Here is a 16468-nt window from a genome sequence, read left to right as displayed (position 1 = left end):
TATGTCCAGATCGTAATAGGCTACTTTGAATCCTGGTGTAATTAGTTTACGTAAAGTGTATGAAAATTTAATGTGTTCAGCTGGGGTAGCTTAAAAAGCTGTTTATAGCTAACAGTTTCCAAAAATATCAACAGATTGTTGCTTGTGTGCCTTTTCAGTTAAGTGATTTTAGCATTGCACTGGGAAATATTTATAACTGCATTCTTCTTGTTTGGGAATTTGAATATGGAAATTGGGATACAAAATTGGCCTTGTGTGTGTGCGTGTGGTAATTTTTAATGAAAGTAGGAGTCTTCCACCATCAACCTAGCTATATCCATTTAAGTACAACAGATGTTTTTGGTTTTGCTGCCAAGGGAGGTAACTAAATTTTGGAGATTTCACTCTGTATATGCAGAATATCTCAGAGAAAACAGTTCTCAGGCAGATGGTTTTCAAGTTGTCTGAACTTCACAGTCTAAGTCATTCATCTTCCCTCACCGTTCATTAGATAATCAGTGGATGGTTGCTACCTAGAAAGCTGATGGTTAAGGTTACCTACATAGCACAGAGCTTATTAATCACATCCTTTTAAGCATATTGTCTTTTATGTGGATCTTATAAAATATTTGTTTGGGGATTTAGAGGCTGGGCTGGATCGTGAAACAGCTAAGAGCAAATGATCAAATGCTCCAGAGTAAGAGATTAAATTCAAAAATTTTCATTTCATTGGAAGCATCTGAATAAATACATTTTCTGAATAAATACATTTTCTCATCATATTTTAAAAATGAAAACTTGGCTTCTGTGATCCAGGGTGTTACCTAGAGGTAATGCATGTCCAACATATAATGCAGGCTAGGATAAAGGATTCATGTGTTCTTGATTTCTTTTGTGGGTTTTGTAGATGGTAGCACTTGTCAGTCCTTTGTTTTTGCAGAGGGTGCTGCTGCAGTTTCAGAAACTCCTTCAATTGACAGTGCCTCCTACTTCACTCATACTCATAGTTTCAAGACTTCTGTTGCTGTCAGAAAGAGACTAAAACCTGGCTGTATCTATCAACCTTGGTAGCTTCTCCTTCTTTATTGATGTGCTTAAATAAACATCACCCATGCTGGCTCAGCAAATGCACCCAAATTTATACAAGCGATGCAGCCAACATCATCCTGAAATATGATAGTGAAGCAAAAGCTTTTAAGAAGTAAAACCTTGAGCTAAGGTCACTTAAGTTTTCTCCAGTCCCACCACACTATCTAAATTGGTGTGCCTTTTGCTGTCAGTATCTGCTTCTGGACAGTTGAATTCCCTGGCTAGATTGAGGTTCATTAATTATTTTTATCAGACACTTTTGGGGCTTCTGCATTTTTTTTTCTTACTGTTCTAGTATGCTCCCTTCAGGAGAAAGGGAAGAAAGCCTTTGAGTGTTTAATTTTTATCCAAATGGAAATTTATCTGCTGAAAGTTTGAAGCAGACTGCTGCTTGACTAATGTGCTAATTATACCCACCATGTAATTTTGGGTGAGAGATCCTTAAAATTCAGTTCTTCATAAAGGTCATCAAAAGGGATTTTATCTAGTGAAGAGTTGTTCTTGAGGATCTTTTAGCAATAAAACTTCCATCTGCAGTCAGTGTAAACGAAAAAGTTATAGATTAGCACAAGATGATGTAATGTGTAGGCTGTTTTTATGGTTTTCTAATATGTTATGCCAGCCAATAAATGAATTTGGGTGGACCCTTGTTCAGTTTTATTGGCCCAGAAGCAGAGCACTTCCATCTTTTCAGACCTCAAGCTGAAAATGTGTGTATCAGGTGATGCGTCCTGGGATGTGGTGTGAGTGCGAGGCATGGTAAAGTTGAGCCATGAGCCAAGGAAGGACAAGCAGCCAATTACACACTGCCATAGCTACATACCTTTGGTTGAGAAGGCTGAGGAGCACGGGCTGCCCTAGCGCGGGCGAAGCTGCGAGGTTGGATGTGTGAAAGTCCCGCACAGACGTGCGCCTCTTCTGCTATGGCGCCCAAGGCCGTGCGAGGGGGGGTTCTGTGCAGCCATCCGCCTGAAAACCCTACTGGGAAAGACCTCACCTGTTCCTCAGTTAAAGAGGGTCTAGATGAGCTCCAGAAAAGTGTGTCTCTCCTTTGGACAAGAAAAAGCAGAGAAGAAACAAGCAACCCTTCGTTCCTCCTCTGTTGGGTGCTGGGTGAAACCTGAGTGTTAGGTGATATCGAAAAGCAGTGAAGCACCGGGGGGCCGGCGGGAGCGCGAATGGTGCTGGATGGACATGGAGGAGACACTGCAGGACCAACAGCCACAAAGGCTGGCCTGGAGCCAGCCCAGGAGTTTCCCAGCCTTGTTCCAGTTTCTGCTTCGTCACACTCCTTTTCCCTCTCTTTCACTTCAAACCTGTGTTTTTTTTCCTTTTATTCTTTTCTTATTCCTAGACTCAGTCCAACAGCTGCACAAAGACTTTACAGTAACCTGTGTAAGATGCTCCCAAAGCCTCACATTACCTCTTGGGCCTCCCTCTTCCCATTACTCTCTGCAAAGCTCTCCTTAATGTGATCCATCATTTTTTTTTTTTTTTTCCCTGCAGATTGTGAATGGCTGAAGGCACAATATATAGCTCTCAAGGCAATGCAAGTAAAACTGGCATGAGTGGATTTTTCTTGCTGTTTTAACTGCTTTGCTTTTACTTTTCAGTTCACCTTAAAACTTGGGAGAAGAGATTTTTTGAAAGATTTGGCTTGTAAACTGGTGCAACCATCTCTCATACGTTAACCTAGTTTAGAAATGAAATTAATTTGTCTGAATTTCTTTTTTGGGAGATGCAGTTCAGTACAAGTGGGGTTATTTTTGTGAAGATAATTAAATGCATATGTCTAATAACTGCCACAAAGAAGAATTTGCTGAAGCATCTGGGGAAAAACCTTTAAAACGTGTTCAGTTACAGTGATAGACTTGTCTTATGTGGAAGGCAAGGTTGAAGAGGCAGGAGGACCACTGTTCTGCATGTTTCCCAGGGAAAGTCCTCTAGCAGTGAAGCCTGCGCTTTTGAGAGACATGAAGAAGAAAGCTTTTTTGGGTGGAAGGGGGTAGCTATGCAGTTTGCTTAAGTGCTATTTTGTGAAGAGTAGCAAAGCTGGGGGCTAAATTCTGCTCCTCTACCCTTCTGAGTTCATGTGTAATTGAGAAGCATGTTGTCACCCGCAGCACGGTTACAAATTTATGCTTTAAAATAACCAGTTCTTTATTTATTTATTTATTTTTTTTATGATGATGATGATGAAGCCTGTGTGCATCACAGATTCTCAAATCAAGGTCTTTTCCATGCAGCATTTCATTTTTTACACTGTGGTTAAATGGGTATTTACATGACAAGTACAGGCATAACATATGAGCTGTGGGGACTAAGTGGGGAAAAACTTGTTTGTAGCTATAATTGTATATATACAAGATAGTTTACAGAACAAATGTATTTTTTGTCTGTAGCGCTATTAAAAGGCTAGTTGACTTCTAAAATCTCTGTTGAGATTATTGATTATAATCATTCCCTCAGAACCATGTATTAGTTGTTATTTATGGTAGCTTTAGGAAGCTTATGGGACTTCTAGAAAGTTTTCTTTAACTCAGTTTTGATTTTACAGTTAACCTCATTTACGAGAGATTTTCCACTGAATGCTGCAAGCTGCCAGTGAGTCTAAAGCAACATTAAGCTGTGCTTGTATTGCAAAGTGTTTCATGTTTAGTTTAACAAATTGGGTGGGGTTTATTGTATTGAAACAGAAGGGCACTTTTTAATAAGTATTTGTGGATATGGAGTTTCTCCAATGACTGTTTTTTAGAATGCTTTGTTTGGAAAGATCTGCCCATCTTTACTGTGAGTGGAAGGTGGGAGTAGCCTAAATATCCATCCAGTTTTGCTAACGAAGAGGAAGGTTGTGATGTGCATAGTAGTGGAATAAACTAACAAGTTCCTCGGGCTTGCAGAACGGGATTTTTCTGGGATGCAACCATGTAGCTTGAGCTTTAGGTGCAAGCTCTTAGTCACTTTATTTTTACCAAATAAGAAGTGATATTTTTCAGAAATTTTTCTTGGTGTTTTGCACTATATCCTGAAACCTTTTTCCCTGAGAAAGGGAAAAGGGAGATTTAATATACAGAAACATGAGCTTTGTTTCTGACTGTGTCACTGATCTTTGTGTACCATCCTGACCTAAAAGGAGCTTGTGTCGTTCATTGATATGTATTTCATTGCAATGCAGCTACCCCAGTTCTCATCCACAAAGACTGTGCTCTGTAAGAGCTGGTGGAGGAAAGGCTTTTGCTTTTGAAGGTGTTAGGCTTTGATGCAGTCTTTTGCATTCACTTATGGTCTCCCCTTCCCCAAACCCCCAGTATTAGACTGGCTGAATTGCAATACTCAAGTTGCATGTGGCTCAGGAGTGTTTTACTGCAGCTTGTCTTGTATTGGTTAATATTCCACATTTGCCCAGAGCAGAAGAGGGTCTTCAGTGGCCTTGCAGGTCTGGGCTCTGGTTTCTTGCTGCATGTCTGCAACTCAGAAAGGTGCAGAAGCCAGTAACAATGTATTTCATGTCCTGGGTTGAGTAGGACGTAAATCTCTTCCTCCACATACCTTTAATATTCCTCCTCCTCTTTTTCTTCCAGGAAAAATAAAAGGCACAAAAAATCTCATTCTCTTTTGTTGCCTCCTTCCCCAGTGTCCTTAGAGACAAGATCATACAAAACTGATGTCATATTTGGCCCATTCTTGGATGGGGACTCTCCTAATGCAGATTTGCTGTTGTTGACAAGTTTCATAAATAGACAATCTATTTTTGGGAGACACCCAGCTTAGCTGCTCATCCCTTTTCTCCTCCTCTTCGCCCCCTCAGTTATCACATTAGCTTCTTGCATCTGTTATTTTCTTGGCCCAGGCTTGGTGGAGATGACTTGCATCAGGTTTTTATTTTTTTCCACTGATTATGAACTCGAGAAGTTTAACTGTTTACAAACCAACAAATCTAGCTGGGCTCTTGATCTGGGAAGAAGACAAGCTTTTTGATTATATGAAATATAAAATACAGTCCTGAAGTAGTTGTATCACTGCTCAAATATAAGATATGTTGAACTGACTGAGTTTGGTAAATGGGCTTTCCAAGTCACATAACATAGTAGCATATCAACTTGGTGCAGCAGATCTTATGTGTGTTAAAGGCAGTTTACTATTAAACTATCTCTCTCACAACTTCTCGTCTGCTGCATAACTGTAGTCATCTTTGCAAACAACCGTACAATGATTTGGTTAAGGAAATTGGTTTTCTGTTCTGCTGACTATTTTTCAGGCTTACCCTTATGTTCATAGGGTTAGATGCTACTTGGTTCTGGATGGTTGGCATTTTTTTCTCTCATCATCTCACAGTAAACTGAGTTTTGGGGGTTAAGAGGAGCTTGGTTCCCTTCCCCTCCTCCCTGTGACCAGCTGGGATGCAAAACGCTGACCAAGATAGAATTGGGGAAGGATGATGATGATGTTCCTACCTCCGTTGTTCAGTGGTGCTTCTTATTCTGGATAAAATGCTAATCAGATCAAATTAGGTTTTGGTTCAAAAAAAAGCCAATTTAAAGTAAGAAAATGAAACTTCTAAAGGAATAAATTTAATGTGATTGGTTTGTAAGTAGGTGTAAAGAGTGGTGGAAGGAGGAGAACATGAAACACGTTTAGTTGGAACCTGACCTTGTACTGAAGTAAAACTGTATTTCAGGTGTGGATCCATCCCTGCAAGCAGAGAACCGAGTCCCAGGCTCTTCGCAAGCTACAGCTGCTGTGTCCAAACAGCAGAAGTCCCGTTCTACCAACTCAAGGGATGAGCGCTTTCGATCTGGTAAGAAAACAAAAAATAGAAGATGTTTTTACCAAGGCAAAGTCGTACGCGCAGCTCGCGAGTGAAGTGGAAGTGCTTTGAAAGAGAGGAAGAAATGAGGAATATTTCCATGGAAGCCTTGTACATTTCTATACACAAGTATTTTTATTTTGGAGTGGAGGAAACACTAGGAGAGGAAGAAATTGTAGACATTGTAGAACTTGTAGATTGTTTCATATGTTTTCCTTATTGTGAATTTACGCCACATTGAACAGATTAGCTCTTAGTTGCTGATCAGGTTTCCGGTCTTTAGAACACATGTTTAAACACTCTGAGGACTATAGAGTGCTTTTTGTTTTGTTTTAAACAGGAAGATTATAGAAATGTCATATTTACTATAGCTCACTTTCAAATATTTTCCATTTTAAAGCAAATGCACAAAAAAGGGAAACGTCACAATGGATATTTTATGTTAATTTTGAACAGACACCACTGTGACAAACCTGTTTTGGAAACTTCTGTGAAAAATATCCATATCCTCATTGCATCCTGTTTCCATTGTTACTTTTCAGGTGGTTAAAATACTCTGTTTCCTTGCAAAACTCCTTGTCACAATAGTGAGAAAAGCAGGTGTTTGGGATTTTTTTTTCCACTAAATACCTTCAGATTTTTAAGTGGAAGTTTATCTGTTGTTTTTCAAGAGTAATATATGCCTCAGAAGTGTCTCCTGGGGATGAGGGAGTGCAAGTAATGACATGCACTAAATTACCTTAAAATGTTGCTGGTTTTGGGTCACCGTACTGTGCAACTACTTGGCCATGGTATTTACTGCATTGTATTTGAGTTGCTGACATTTACTTTGAGAAACCCATGTTCCAAATTGGAGATGATACATCTGCAAGGGCTCTTTCTGAATAAAATAAAATAGGAGAATGAGAAAGCTTAAATAGTCCAAGTACCTATAAAGACACCTTGAGAAAAGGTGTATGTAGTCAGCTACTGATTTTTTCCGTTTCAGGGAAGATAGCATAGTATCAAAATTACTTAGTCAGATTTCTCAGAGAAATGCACAAATTGTCGTTTAAAATTTTCTTTGCATTTAAGGTGTATCTATCTATGTTAAAGTTCTACATACATATACCAAAGAATAAGGTTTATTTGGTGAATTACAGCCCTGATTTCCCATTTAGTTTGTGCTAAGCGGAGTCCAAATAAATTACAAACTGAATCATTAATCATGTAGAAATTTATTTAATGTGGCCTTTGATGTGGCCTTTTGTTTCTAACAGTAAAATCTGCAAAAAGTTCCTTACAATGGGAAACCATTAGGAAAGAGAAGTAAGAGGATCTAAAGAAATGTGTATTTGCGCACATTTTCTGTCTTGGGAACTTACAAATCTACCATATTATTGGTATTGTTTGGGGACTGTTTAGCATAGAGCTCTTTAGTCTTACACTGCAAAAGGTGTAGCAGGGCATGAACTTCAAACATTTCTGCTAGCATACTTGTAAATGAATGGAGATGGCACTTAAATGTTGCCCTAACTATCCACACATCAGTGCTTCCTCTTTTTTTCTTAGAATTTCAGTTAATATTTCTATGGTCTGGCTGATTTAAGTATCTTTGAATCGACTTCCATTGATTTTGAAAAGCTATTCACAGTTTTATTGGCTTACAGCTTCCCTAATATTTTTACATTTCCATATGAGCCTTTCTCCATGAGTCTTGACATTTGGGCCATCCTGTCAGCAAGTGGTTATTTGAGATGAAGTCTAATATGTGGATTTTTTTTTTTTTATCTTGTACTTATCCCTGGCTTCTGCCAAAATGCTAGGTAGTGTTTCAGATGGACTGCAATGTCATTCTGTGATTTTAATATTTATAGATATATAGGTAGACACATACCTTTCAGAATCCAATAACCTTTTCCTCTTTGTTCTTTATTTTTTAGGGAAAAAAGACTTCATATTCATTCAGCTGTTATTTCTCTCATTTATTTATATGAGGAAGGTAGACTGAAAGAATGTGAGGCTTTTGAATGTATTTTTCCTCTTTGAAAGTATTACTACTCTTATTGCAGCAGATGTTGAATCATCTAGTTGATTTGACTTGGAATATGCTTTTCTGCAGCATCAGTGCTCTTTTTCACAGCTATTTGTGCTACAAAATCTAGTTATGCAGGGATTATGAATGCAGATGTCGGCTCCATTCCCAGAGAACAGCAGTTCCTGCTAAATTACTTGATTTTTTTTTTCCCCCCTCCTTCCAAAGACTTTTGCATAAATAAGAATCATCACTGTGTTCCACGGTAGCTTAGAAGCAATCCCAGTTCATCTTTGAGGTTCTGGCTGTGCTAGAAGAAATTTCTACCAACCAAAAAGATGTCTTATTGCAAACAGGTTGAAACCATGCCTCTTAAATATCATTGCATGTTGGCATGTGTTAAATATGACGAGGAATAAACAGCTTCACACTAGTATTACTTCTTCAATCAACAGTATGTCTTACTGTTCTTTAGACTTCAGGCTTTTTTTCAGTTCCTCCTTTTTTTCTTTCCTCCCAGCCTTCTGTTTGTTTATTTTTTCCTTTCCTTTCCTTGTACCTTGTCTGTTCTACTGTTTCCTTTCTGAGAGTAACTGATGAGAAGAGAATGCATTTTTTTTAATAAAATAGTATCTCTTTTGGAGCAATTATAGTTATTTTAGACATACATAAATTACTTCTGAATGCAACAATGTTGCTCTTTCTTATGCAATTAATCTGCCATTCACTTGCTGTAAGCAGATTTTTTTACATAGTTTCCCAGAGTGATCTTCCATTGAAATTAACTTTTTTTTTTTTTTTTAATCAGCATAACTTTCTGTCTTCAAGCAGGAAAAAGTACCAGAAAGCTTCAACAATGGAAGCATTCCCTGAAGGGCAGATAACATAACAGTGCTTGAGCTAGATTTTTTTCTTCTATTTATAATGGCAGCAGTGTGATGGAGGAGAGGAGAAATGCAGTATGGCATTCAGGCATCAGTATGGGCTGATCAGCAGCAAGTCCCTCGTGCCCACAGTTCAGAGACTCCTTGGTGTAATGCAGCTTGCTGACGTTTAATAACGCACAGTAAAGGAAATGCAAAGTTTCCAGTGGAAGCTCTTCTTAATGCAAGATTCACTTCAGGAAGCAAGTGTGGAGGGTGCAATAATGAGTACTGTCTATCAAAGCTGGAAGGCTTAATTTACTGATCCCACAGTTATTAACTTAAAAGACTTCCCATTTTGGACAGTTTAGTAGATTTAACCTCTCCAACTATATACCAACATGTCTATACTTACTTAATCCCTGCAGTGAAACTGGTGAGCTACTGATTCTGTTCATCTTTGAACACCTGTATAAGTTATTGCTCCTGTGCTTAAAAAGGAATAAACATCCTAATAAATAAACAGCCTAAAAGGCTGATAAACAAGAGGCTACTGAAAAACAATACGAAACCACAAATATTCTGCCAATAGCTCTAAGGTTCACGGTATAGCCATTTAAGCTGATAAACGGGGGGCTGCCCCCTAGGTTTTCCTTTCCCGTCCTGTTTTTTAATTTTTTTTTTTTAAGAGGTTTTGAAGGAAAGATGATGCAAACAGGTAAGTGAGGTGGAAGCAAAGATCATATGGTTTAATACAATAAAAAATATCCTCCAAAAATGTTTGCATCAATAAGTAGGAAGCTGATAGTTTGCTGCGGCTTAATAAAAATCACAAACTACAACTGTTTTTGCTTTTTATGCTCTCCCCCAAGACAATTTCTTTTGCTTTTGCGTGGAAGCACATGTATTTCTTTCTCACTTTGGTAGCCTTAGTCTTTGTGGTAATACAAGTTGGACTTGCTGCTCGTCTCTTTCAGTGTTCCCAGCGGAAGCTTGTGCTCCCGATTCTCAGTAACATGCCATAGTACAAACAGTGCTAGGTTTGATGTAATTTAATTATCTACTATTTAATTATTTAGTTATTTAATTAGGTGAAAAAAAGAAGCTGAACCCTGTATTTCTCACCTGTTACGTGTTAAATCATGTTCATAAGCAACTGTTTAAGAATTTAGTAATAGCCAAGGTTAGACAATTTCCTTTTGCAATTCAAGGTTCAGATAAGCTTTAATTTATTACAATTTTTGCAAATATGTCCCCCGAGTGTTCTGTTTCCTTAGTTATTTCATTCCTTCACTGTTTTATTAGTGAAGTTGTTATTGTCTCCATTATGTCAAAAAGCTCTTAAAGGAAACATGGAAAAAGAACAAAGCATTCCAGGAAGGCGAAACCAATTACTTTTAATTAATTTGGCTGATAGAAGATGGTCCTACCCAGTTGTTATGTAAGAGCAAGATATTAGAAGGAAATTTCAACCTGGAAGTAGATCTTAAGTGAATACAGAAGGAGCTGATGGAGTCACCACCATGAAAATAAAACATGAAGGCAGAAAAAGAATTTAATGGTGACTGTTTTCTGGTTACCTTTTATCATGTAATCCTACATTTTCCAGGTTTCAGGGGGAAATGAAGGGGGCCTAGGAGAAAAGGTAGTGCTGATTTTGCACTCCAGAAATGGAAGAGTAGTTTGCTTGCCACCAAGCATCCTACAAATCTGTAGGATGTTATGACCTTATCTTTTGAAAGACCTTTCCTGGAGAAGATGTCTTTTGTTCTGTTCTGCTTGTTCCTTTCAACTCTTAAAGCAACATTAAAATGTTCTTCTAAAATACATATAGGAATAAGCAGAACCGAAATGTATATTTATATTCTTTTAAAAAGATTCAGCTTGCTTTTGTCTAATACTCTGTTATAGAAGTGTTCCGTAGGACTGACTTTAAAGGCTGCACAAATAATTTGTAATCTAGCACAGTGACCAGTATATATATATGGCCATATACGTATGTGTCTGTGTGTATGCATATATGTTATGTGTATGTATATGTATATATAAAAATCTTACGTCAAAAGGCAGAGTTTTATTAGGTGATTTTTTTTTTTTAGGTGTCCCCAGACCTCTCCACATAGCTGTGCAAAATATGCTTTATTTCAGACAAGCAGGCGTCCTATATGTTTTTTAATATTTGGGAGAATCCTCACATGATACAAAGCACTTGTGTGCATGTATTAAACCCAGAACTGAGCAGATGATCTGGAGGAGCTGCAGACATGGGAAATGAATAATTATTAATGAGTTGGGATACCATAAGCACAGTGCTTATTTATATATATTTTTTCAGATTTCAGCTTCCAGATTTTGGTTAAGAATAGGATGTGGGTTCCTATGGGCTTCTAGAATGGGATGGATGTGGGTTTTTTGGTATTTCTCTGGAAGGTGCTGTGGCCTTCTGCTGCAGGGATTTTTGACTACTCTTGTTTTTCACATCAGTTTGAATTGATTTAAGGAACAAAGTATGTAAGGAAGGTCTGGAAGTCTGTACACTCATAATCTGGTTTTGAATCTGAGAATTGAAGACTTGTCGTCCAAATATTGGGGGACACATCCCTCCAGCATGTGGGAACACAGCTGCTTTGAGGAGATGATGTTTTATACCAAGATGCCCTGCAAGTTCATTTTGGTCTCCTGTATTGTGTTCTCCTACTTGATAGTCCTTCGCACCCTGTGATACTGAAAAATCTTACAGCTTTCATAAAAATACAATACATAAAAATCCGTCAAAAGATGAGCTCTCTTTGCTAGCGTTGCTGACTGTGTGCTACCACAAAGTCATTTGAGGAGTGATGCATCGTGCCGGAGATGTGCAGGTTGTAGGTGTCATGTGCAGGACGGAACACAGTTCCAACAGTTGAGATTGACAACAACTGTACTTGTGCTGCTGTGCTTGGAATAATTTGTCTGTAAACAGATCTAGTTATATATTTGCAAATTTAAGAAAACTTAAAAAAAAAAAATGCTCAAAGATCCTTTTCATACTCTGGTGTTTGCAATGTGATTGGATGGACTCAAAGTGATTGCATTTGGTAGTGCCACTAAGGAAGCGAAGTTCCCCTCACCCCTTTGCTTATATCCTCCCTTAAATTGTGCCTCAATTGCACATGAACCAAACTGGGGGGAGGGCAGTGACACTATAGGTCTCAGCTCTATTTCTCTCAGACTGAATAAATGCAGATGTGTCTGCCTCAGAAATGAAAGCCACTGTGGTTTGGCCTTAGACCTTTCTCTTCTCCAAGAAATGCTGCTCCTTTGAGATTGAGAACTTCCTCCCTTTGGCTGCTATGAGAAGTGGATATTAGGAGGAAGTCTGAATATATAGGATTAAAGTCTTAAGGTTAGAATTCAGCTTTTGTATTTTGTATTTGCCTTTTGAAAGGTGGAATTGCGGCTTTTTGTGTTTCTTGAAAGAAATTATTATTAAACTTAATCTCTTAATTTTTTTTTTATTCATTATGCAGACGTCCACACTGAAGCAGTACAAGCAGCACTGGCCAAATACAAAGAGAGGAAAATGCCCATGCCTTCAAAAAGACGATCTGTTCTCGTGCACTCTTCAGTAGAAACGTACACGCCTCCAGGTATCTACTGCGTTAACATACGTATATGTTGCCAGGTGAACATAATAATAGCAAAATGCAAAAAAAAAATGCTTTGTTCTGCTGCTGTGGAAGTATGTTGCAGTAAACTTCTTCCATATTCATGGCTGTAATTCCTGATACCCAGGTGTTGGTTACATTTGTTCTTTGATGTGTCGTTCCTTGAGAATTTTAGTCTCTCATCTAGAGATATTGCAAGTGCCAAGATCCACACAAAAGCTCTCACATTTAGAGTGAGAAGTTGCCATTTATGCATTAAGTGTGTTCTCGTACGTATCATCTCCCTTGGAAAGATGTAATCCTGGCAAGCATGTCAGAGCTGTAAATAGCTTATTTCATGTTGCATAAGATCCTTTCCTTTCAGATGAAGAAAACGCTGAAGTATTAAGTTGCTGCATTAGCTTGCAAAGCATTCATCAGATGGTCTCAACTGTGAGCAATTTAAAGCACTCAGGCAGTCAGATGCTATAATTGCTTAGTTTGTTTAGCTCAGAAAGTTTTTTTTTAAACTGTTTTTCAGAAAAAAAAATCATCTTCCTGTTGTCTCACAATGAATTCTCTAGAGGCTGAGAAAAATGTTTCTCCAGATACATGTTGTGCTAGCAAGCCAAATATTTTGGGGCCCGTATCTTGCATACAAAGAAAAGGAATTTCCCCTAAGCCCTTAAGTTTTAAATGCTGTGCTCTTAGTATGGTCCTCCTTAATGTGGCCCTGGAGTAGGAGCATACTGACCTCTAGTGCCCTTCTTCATCAGTTTTCTTCCTCACCCGTATCGATAAGAAAAGCTCCGCTGTGCTGCTCTCTTGCATTCCTGGGCTGTATTTTTTCTTTCTTCTTCGCAGGAATTTTTTGCTAGTTGGATTCTTTTGTATGATACTTTTTGTGTGTATATGTGGTTTTGTTTGTTTGCGTTAGTTAAATAATATCTTCTGTAGCCTTGAGTCTGGTCATCTTCACCTTGAATACAATTTTCTCCTTTCAAATATATAGCTTATTCTTCTAGCATTCGTTTACTCAGAGGCTTGTGACAGCAACTTGTTCAGCAGAGTGGTGATCAAAGCATTTCTGCATGCATGTCATGCATCATGCATACATGTTTTTATATACAAAAGCTGCTTAATTTGAAATCATTGAGAAAATGAAACTCTAGTGTCCATGTTGAGACTTCAGGAGATAAGTCCTAGAGCTTCTGTTTATGGCTCTTCAAGCAATTCATCTTCTAAGGAGAAAATGTAGAGAGGCTGTCAAAACCCCAAGACAACTTTTAGATGGCTTCCCTGTGTCTGCTTACAGGGAAACTGCCTGTGCAGCTCAGGTCATCCAATACCTTCCGACATGCTTTGTTGTGAAGGGTGCTTACAGGGCTTAGATAAGATAAGCTCCTGTGAAGTACTCTGCTCAGGAATGCACTTGAATTTATTGGTGTCAGGAAAGTGGATTTTTCACTCTTTAAGAAAAAATTACTGTTTGTGAGGAGTGGCTAGAGAATGTCTACTAATGTACCTTTCCACATGTTTAGCACTAATGCTGAATATGCTTGTACTGGGTTTTAATAGGATACAGAAGTACTCTAATGTTGTATGAGAAAAAAAAATAAGTTCTCTGGGAAGTGCCATGTTGGATTTAAGTGAAGGCAACTAGTTATGGACCTTGGAATTTCCCTTTCATTCTCCCTGTAAGAGAATGGATCACTGCATGAGCTTTGTATCGCTGAAAGATCCAGACGTTAAAAAATACTCAGTGGATTTGCTTCAGTTGGATTTATCTACAAGGACAGCCATCCCATGGCTAAGACTGTTTTTCTTGGTTTGCAAAGCCAGCTCAGCAAGAAAAATCTTGGATTCCAAAGAGCCTGAGTCACTCCTGAAGCTGTGATTTTGCTGTTGAGCAGTAGCAACAGGTCACTGTGCTAGCAAGGAGATTACACAATACTTGCTGGATATGGAGGTGGTCTCCCTTCAAACCAAAAAAGCCAGCGGATTGTAATAACTGATGTAAAGCTTTTGACAAAGGTAGTTGTGCAAAATAAGTCTTATGTTGTGGAAGCGCATAAAACTTCATCTAACTAGGAGACCTTGGCAAAAGGCTCCTGATCTCTGCAGAGTCCACACACTTCCTGCAACTGAATGCCAGGCAGTTGCACTTCCTATCTTGAAGCTGTCTTTGAGGGAGCAATAATCCTGAACTCACAATGGCTTGCACCAGGAGCACCACACACCTTTGTTCTTTGAGGTTCCTTCAAAACACTCTTATCAGCTGCTTTAGCACTCTGCATGCTCTGTTTAAGTTACTGGCAATGTATAGACTTCAACCATTAAATTCTACCTCAAAAAATCCTTGTATTGGCATAAATTATTGCAATTAGAACCAGGCTTTCTTCGTATTTAAAAGCTGAAATTGTCCTAGAAACATTTACTTGCGCTACTCAGGAAGGAAACGTCAGATTCCAGTCACAATGTTAGGTTCGAAACCAACTCCCTTGATAGGTGCTCATGAAACTGCTTTTCTCGGTCATCCCTCCAAAAATGTTCTTGTGCTTTTGTTTTCGTGTTGGTCTTTCCCGGACTGATTTCATGTGAGCAGAACTTCAGCTGTAGCCTTGATGCATGTTAGCTCCAAAGGGTGGTGGTTTTTGTGGCTATCTTGGGTCAGCTCCCAGCCAGGAAGAATTGCAAGCCAAGTACATAGCATTCTGTGCGCAGCACAGTGCGGGCTGGCTTTTAACTCTGTGACTGTCAGAGGGCTGATTTGCTGCCTTTAACTTGCTGCTCTTGCTGTGGTAATTCCGTTTTGTTATTGAGCATTTCTATTGCTAGGTGCGTTGCGTTTAATTTTACGTTTTCATTTATAGCCTTAAGTTTAGAAGCATAAAGTTGTTTTTGGCTTATGTAACAGATCTGCAAGCTTAGTGATTTTATAGAGCCTTCATTAAATATATGCCTGTGTGAGGGATGCTATCAGAATATATATATACACTTTGAAAGCTGTTTTTTTTCCTGTATTTTTACTCTGAAGTGATAATAAATCACAAATGTATTTTTGCTAAACCTGAGTGCTTGTAATCCTGCCTTGTTAGATTTTCCAGGAATTGTTTATTTTTGCCTTCTGCCCCCCCAAAAAGAGAAGGTTGTAAGCCCTAAGGAATTGGTTTGGCTCCTTTCCAGGAGTAGAGGGAGGCAGCAGCCAAAAAGTACAACTAGGGGAGCAGACCAGAAATGTATAAGACTCAGCCCCAGGAATGGTGATTTACCACAGCTGTATTATCTTCTCAAAGATCAGTTCTTTGTTTTCATTCAAAACGTGTCATGTTTGCCATGAGGTGATCAAGTAGTGAGAGATCTGCAAGCTTAACTTTGAAAAGGCCATTGCATCGAATTGGACTCTTATGAAACCCGTCTCCACTTTTGTGCTTTAACTGTTTAAGAGCAGTTTAAGAGGACTAAGGGCCAAAGCTAAGGTTGCAGAATTTCTGTGGTAACTCCCACCATTGTGCACAGTCTCAGCATCTGGAAAAAACTCTAGACTATATCTTCACTATTTTGTTTTTTCGACCACTCCTGTGATCTTCTGCTTGCAGCACCTTTTCTTAATTGTCCTTGCTGTTATGTGTGAATTTAAACTGCTTTTTACAAACTGATTTTCAGTATATGGGAAGTACCTTATTTTAGGAGCTATTCACAAACTTACTCAATGAGTTTATCAATATGTAGGAAGAGGAGTTTATCAATATATAGGAAGTGAATTTTTTTTAGCAGCTTTCCTCTAATTAACCTAGAAGAGAGTAGAGAAAATGTGCAGAGGTTCTTGTTCTTCAAGTACAGCAGTTTCTTTAGGAAGAGCCTAAATGTCCAACTGTAGTGGACATTCACTGCTGTGACATGCATCAGTTTCACATCACAATAATTTTGACAGAAATTGAGCTAAAAAATGAGAAAATTTTTCTTTAATAAAAGTTTCTGGTGTTCACTCATAATCAATAGAGCTGTGTTTTCTTGAACTTTAAAAAGACCTTTTTAATTACTGTCAAGCAGGTAATAAATGTGGAAGGAACACACAGGGGAAATGTCA

The 16468-nt window shown here is 38.5% G+C and overlaps 1 protein-coding gene across 2 annotated transcripts in view; it reads left to right on the top strand.

Annotated features, from left to right (window-relative positions):
- The window catches only part of DIP2A (DIP2 acetate--CoA ligase A), a 96397-nt gene that overhangs the window by 35017 nt on the left and 44912 nt on the right, over positions 1–16468 (top strand). For both annotated transcript variants that reach the window (XM_088536711.1, XM_088536713.1), the window contains exons 3-4: positions 5747–5866; positions 12262–12381. In XM_088536711.1, the coding sequence (XP_088392837.1) occupies positions 5747–5866; positions 12262–12381 (240 nt within the window). The remainder of the gene's footprint in view (positions 1–5746; positions 5867–12261; positions 12382–16468) is intronic.

The sequence above is a fragment of the Tinamus guttatus genome, unplaced genomic scaffold, assembly GCF_059628265.1.
Source record: "Tinamus guttatus ecotype Peru unplaced genomic scaffold, ASM5962826v1 Tinamus_guttatus_pri_ptg000702l, whole genome shotgun sequence".
NCBI lineage: Eukaryota > Metazoa > Chordata > Aves > Tinamiformes > Tinamidae > Tinamus > Tinamus guttatus.
The sequence above is the reverse complement of the archived record's forward strand: the minus strand, read 5'-3'. Positions and strand labels throughout refer to the sequence as shown.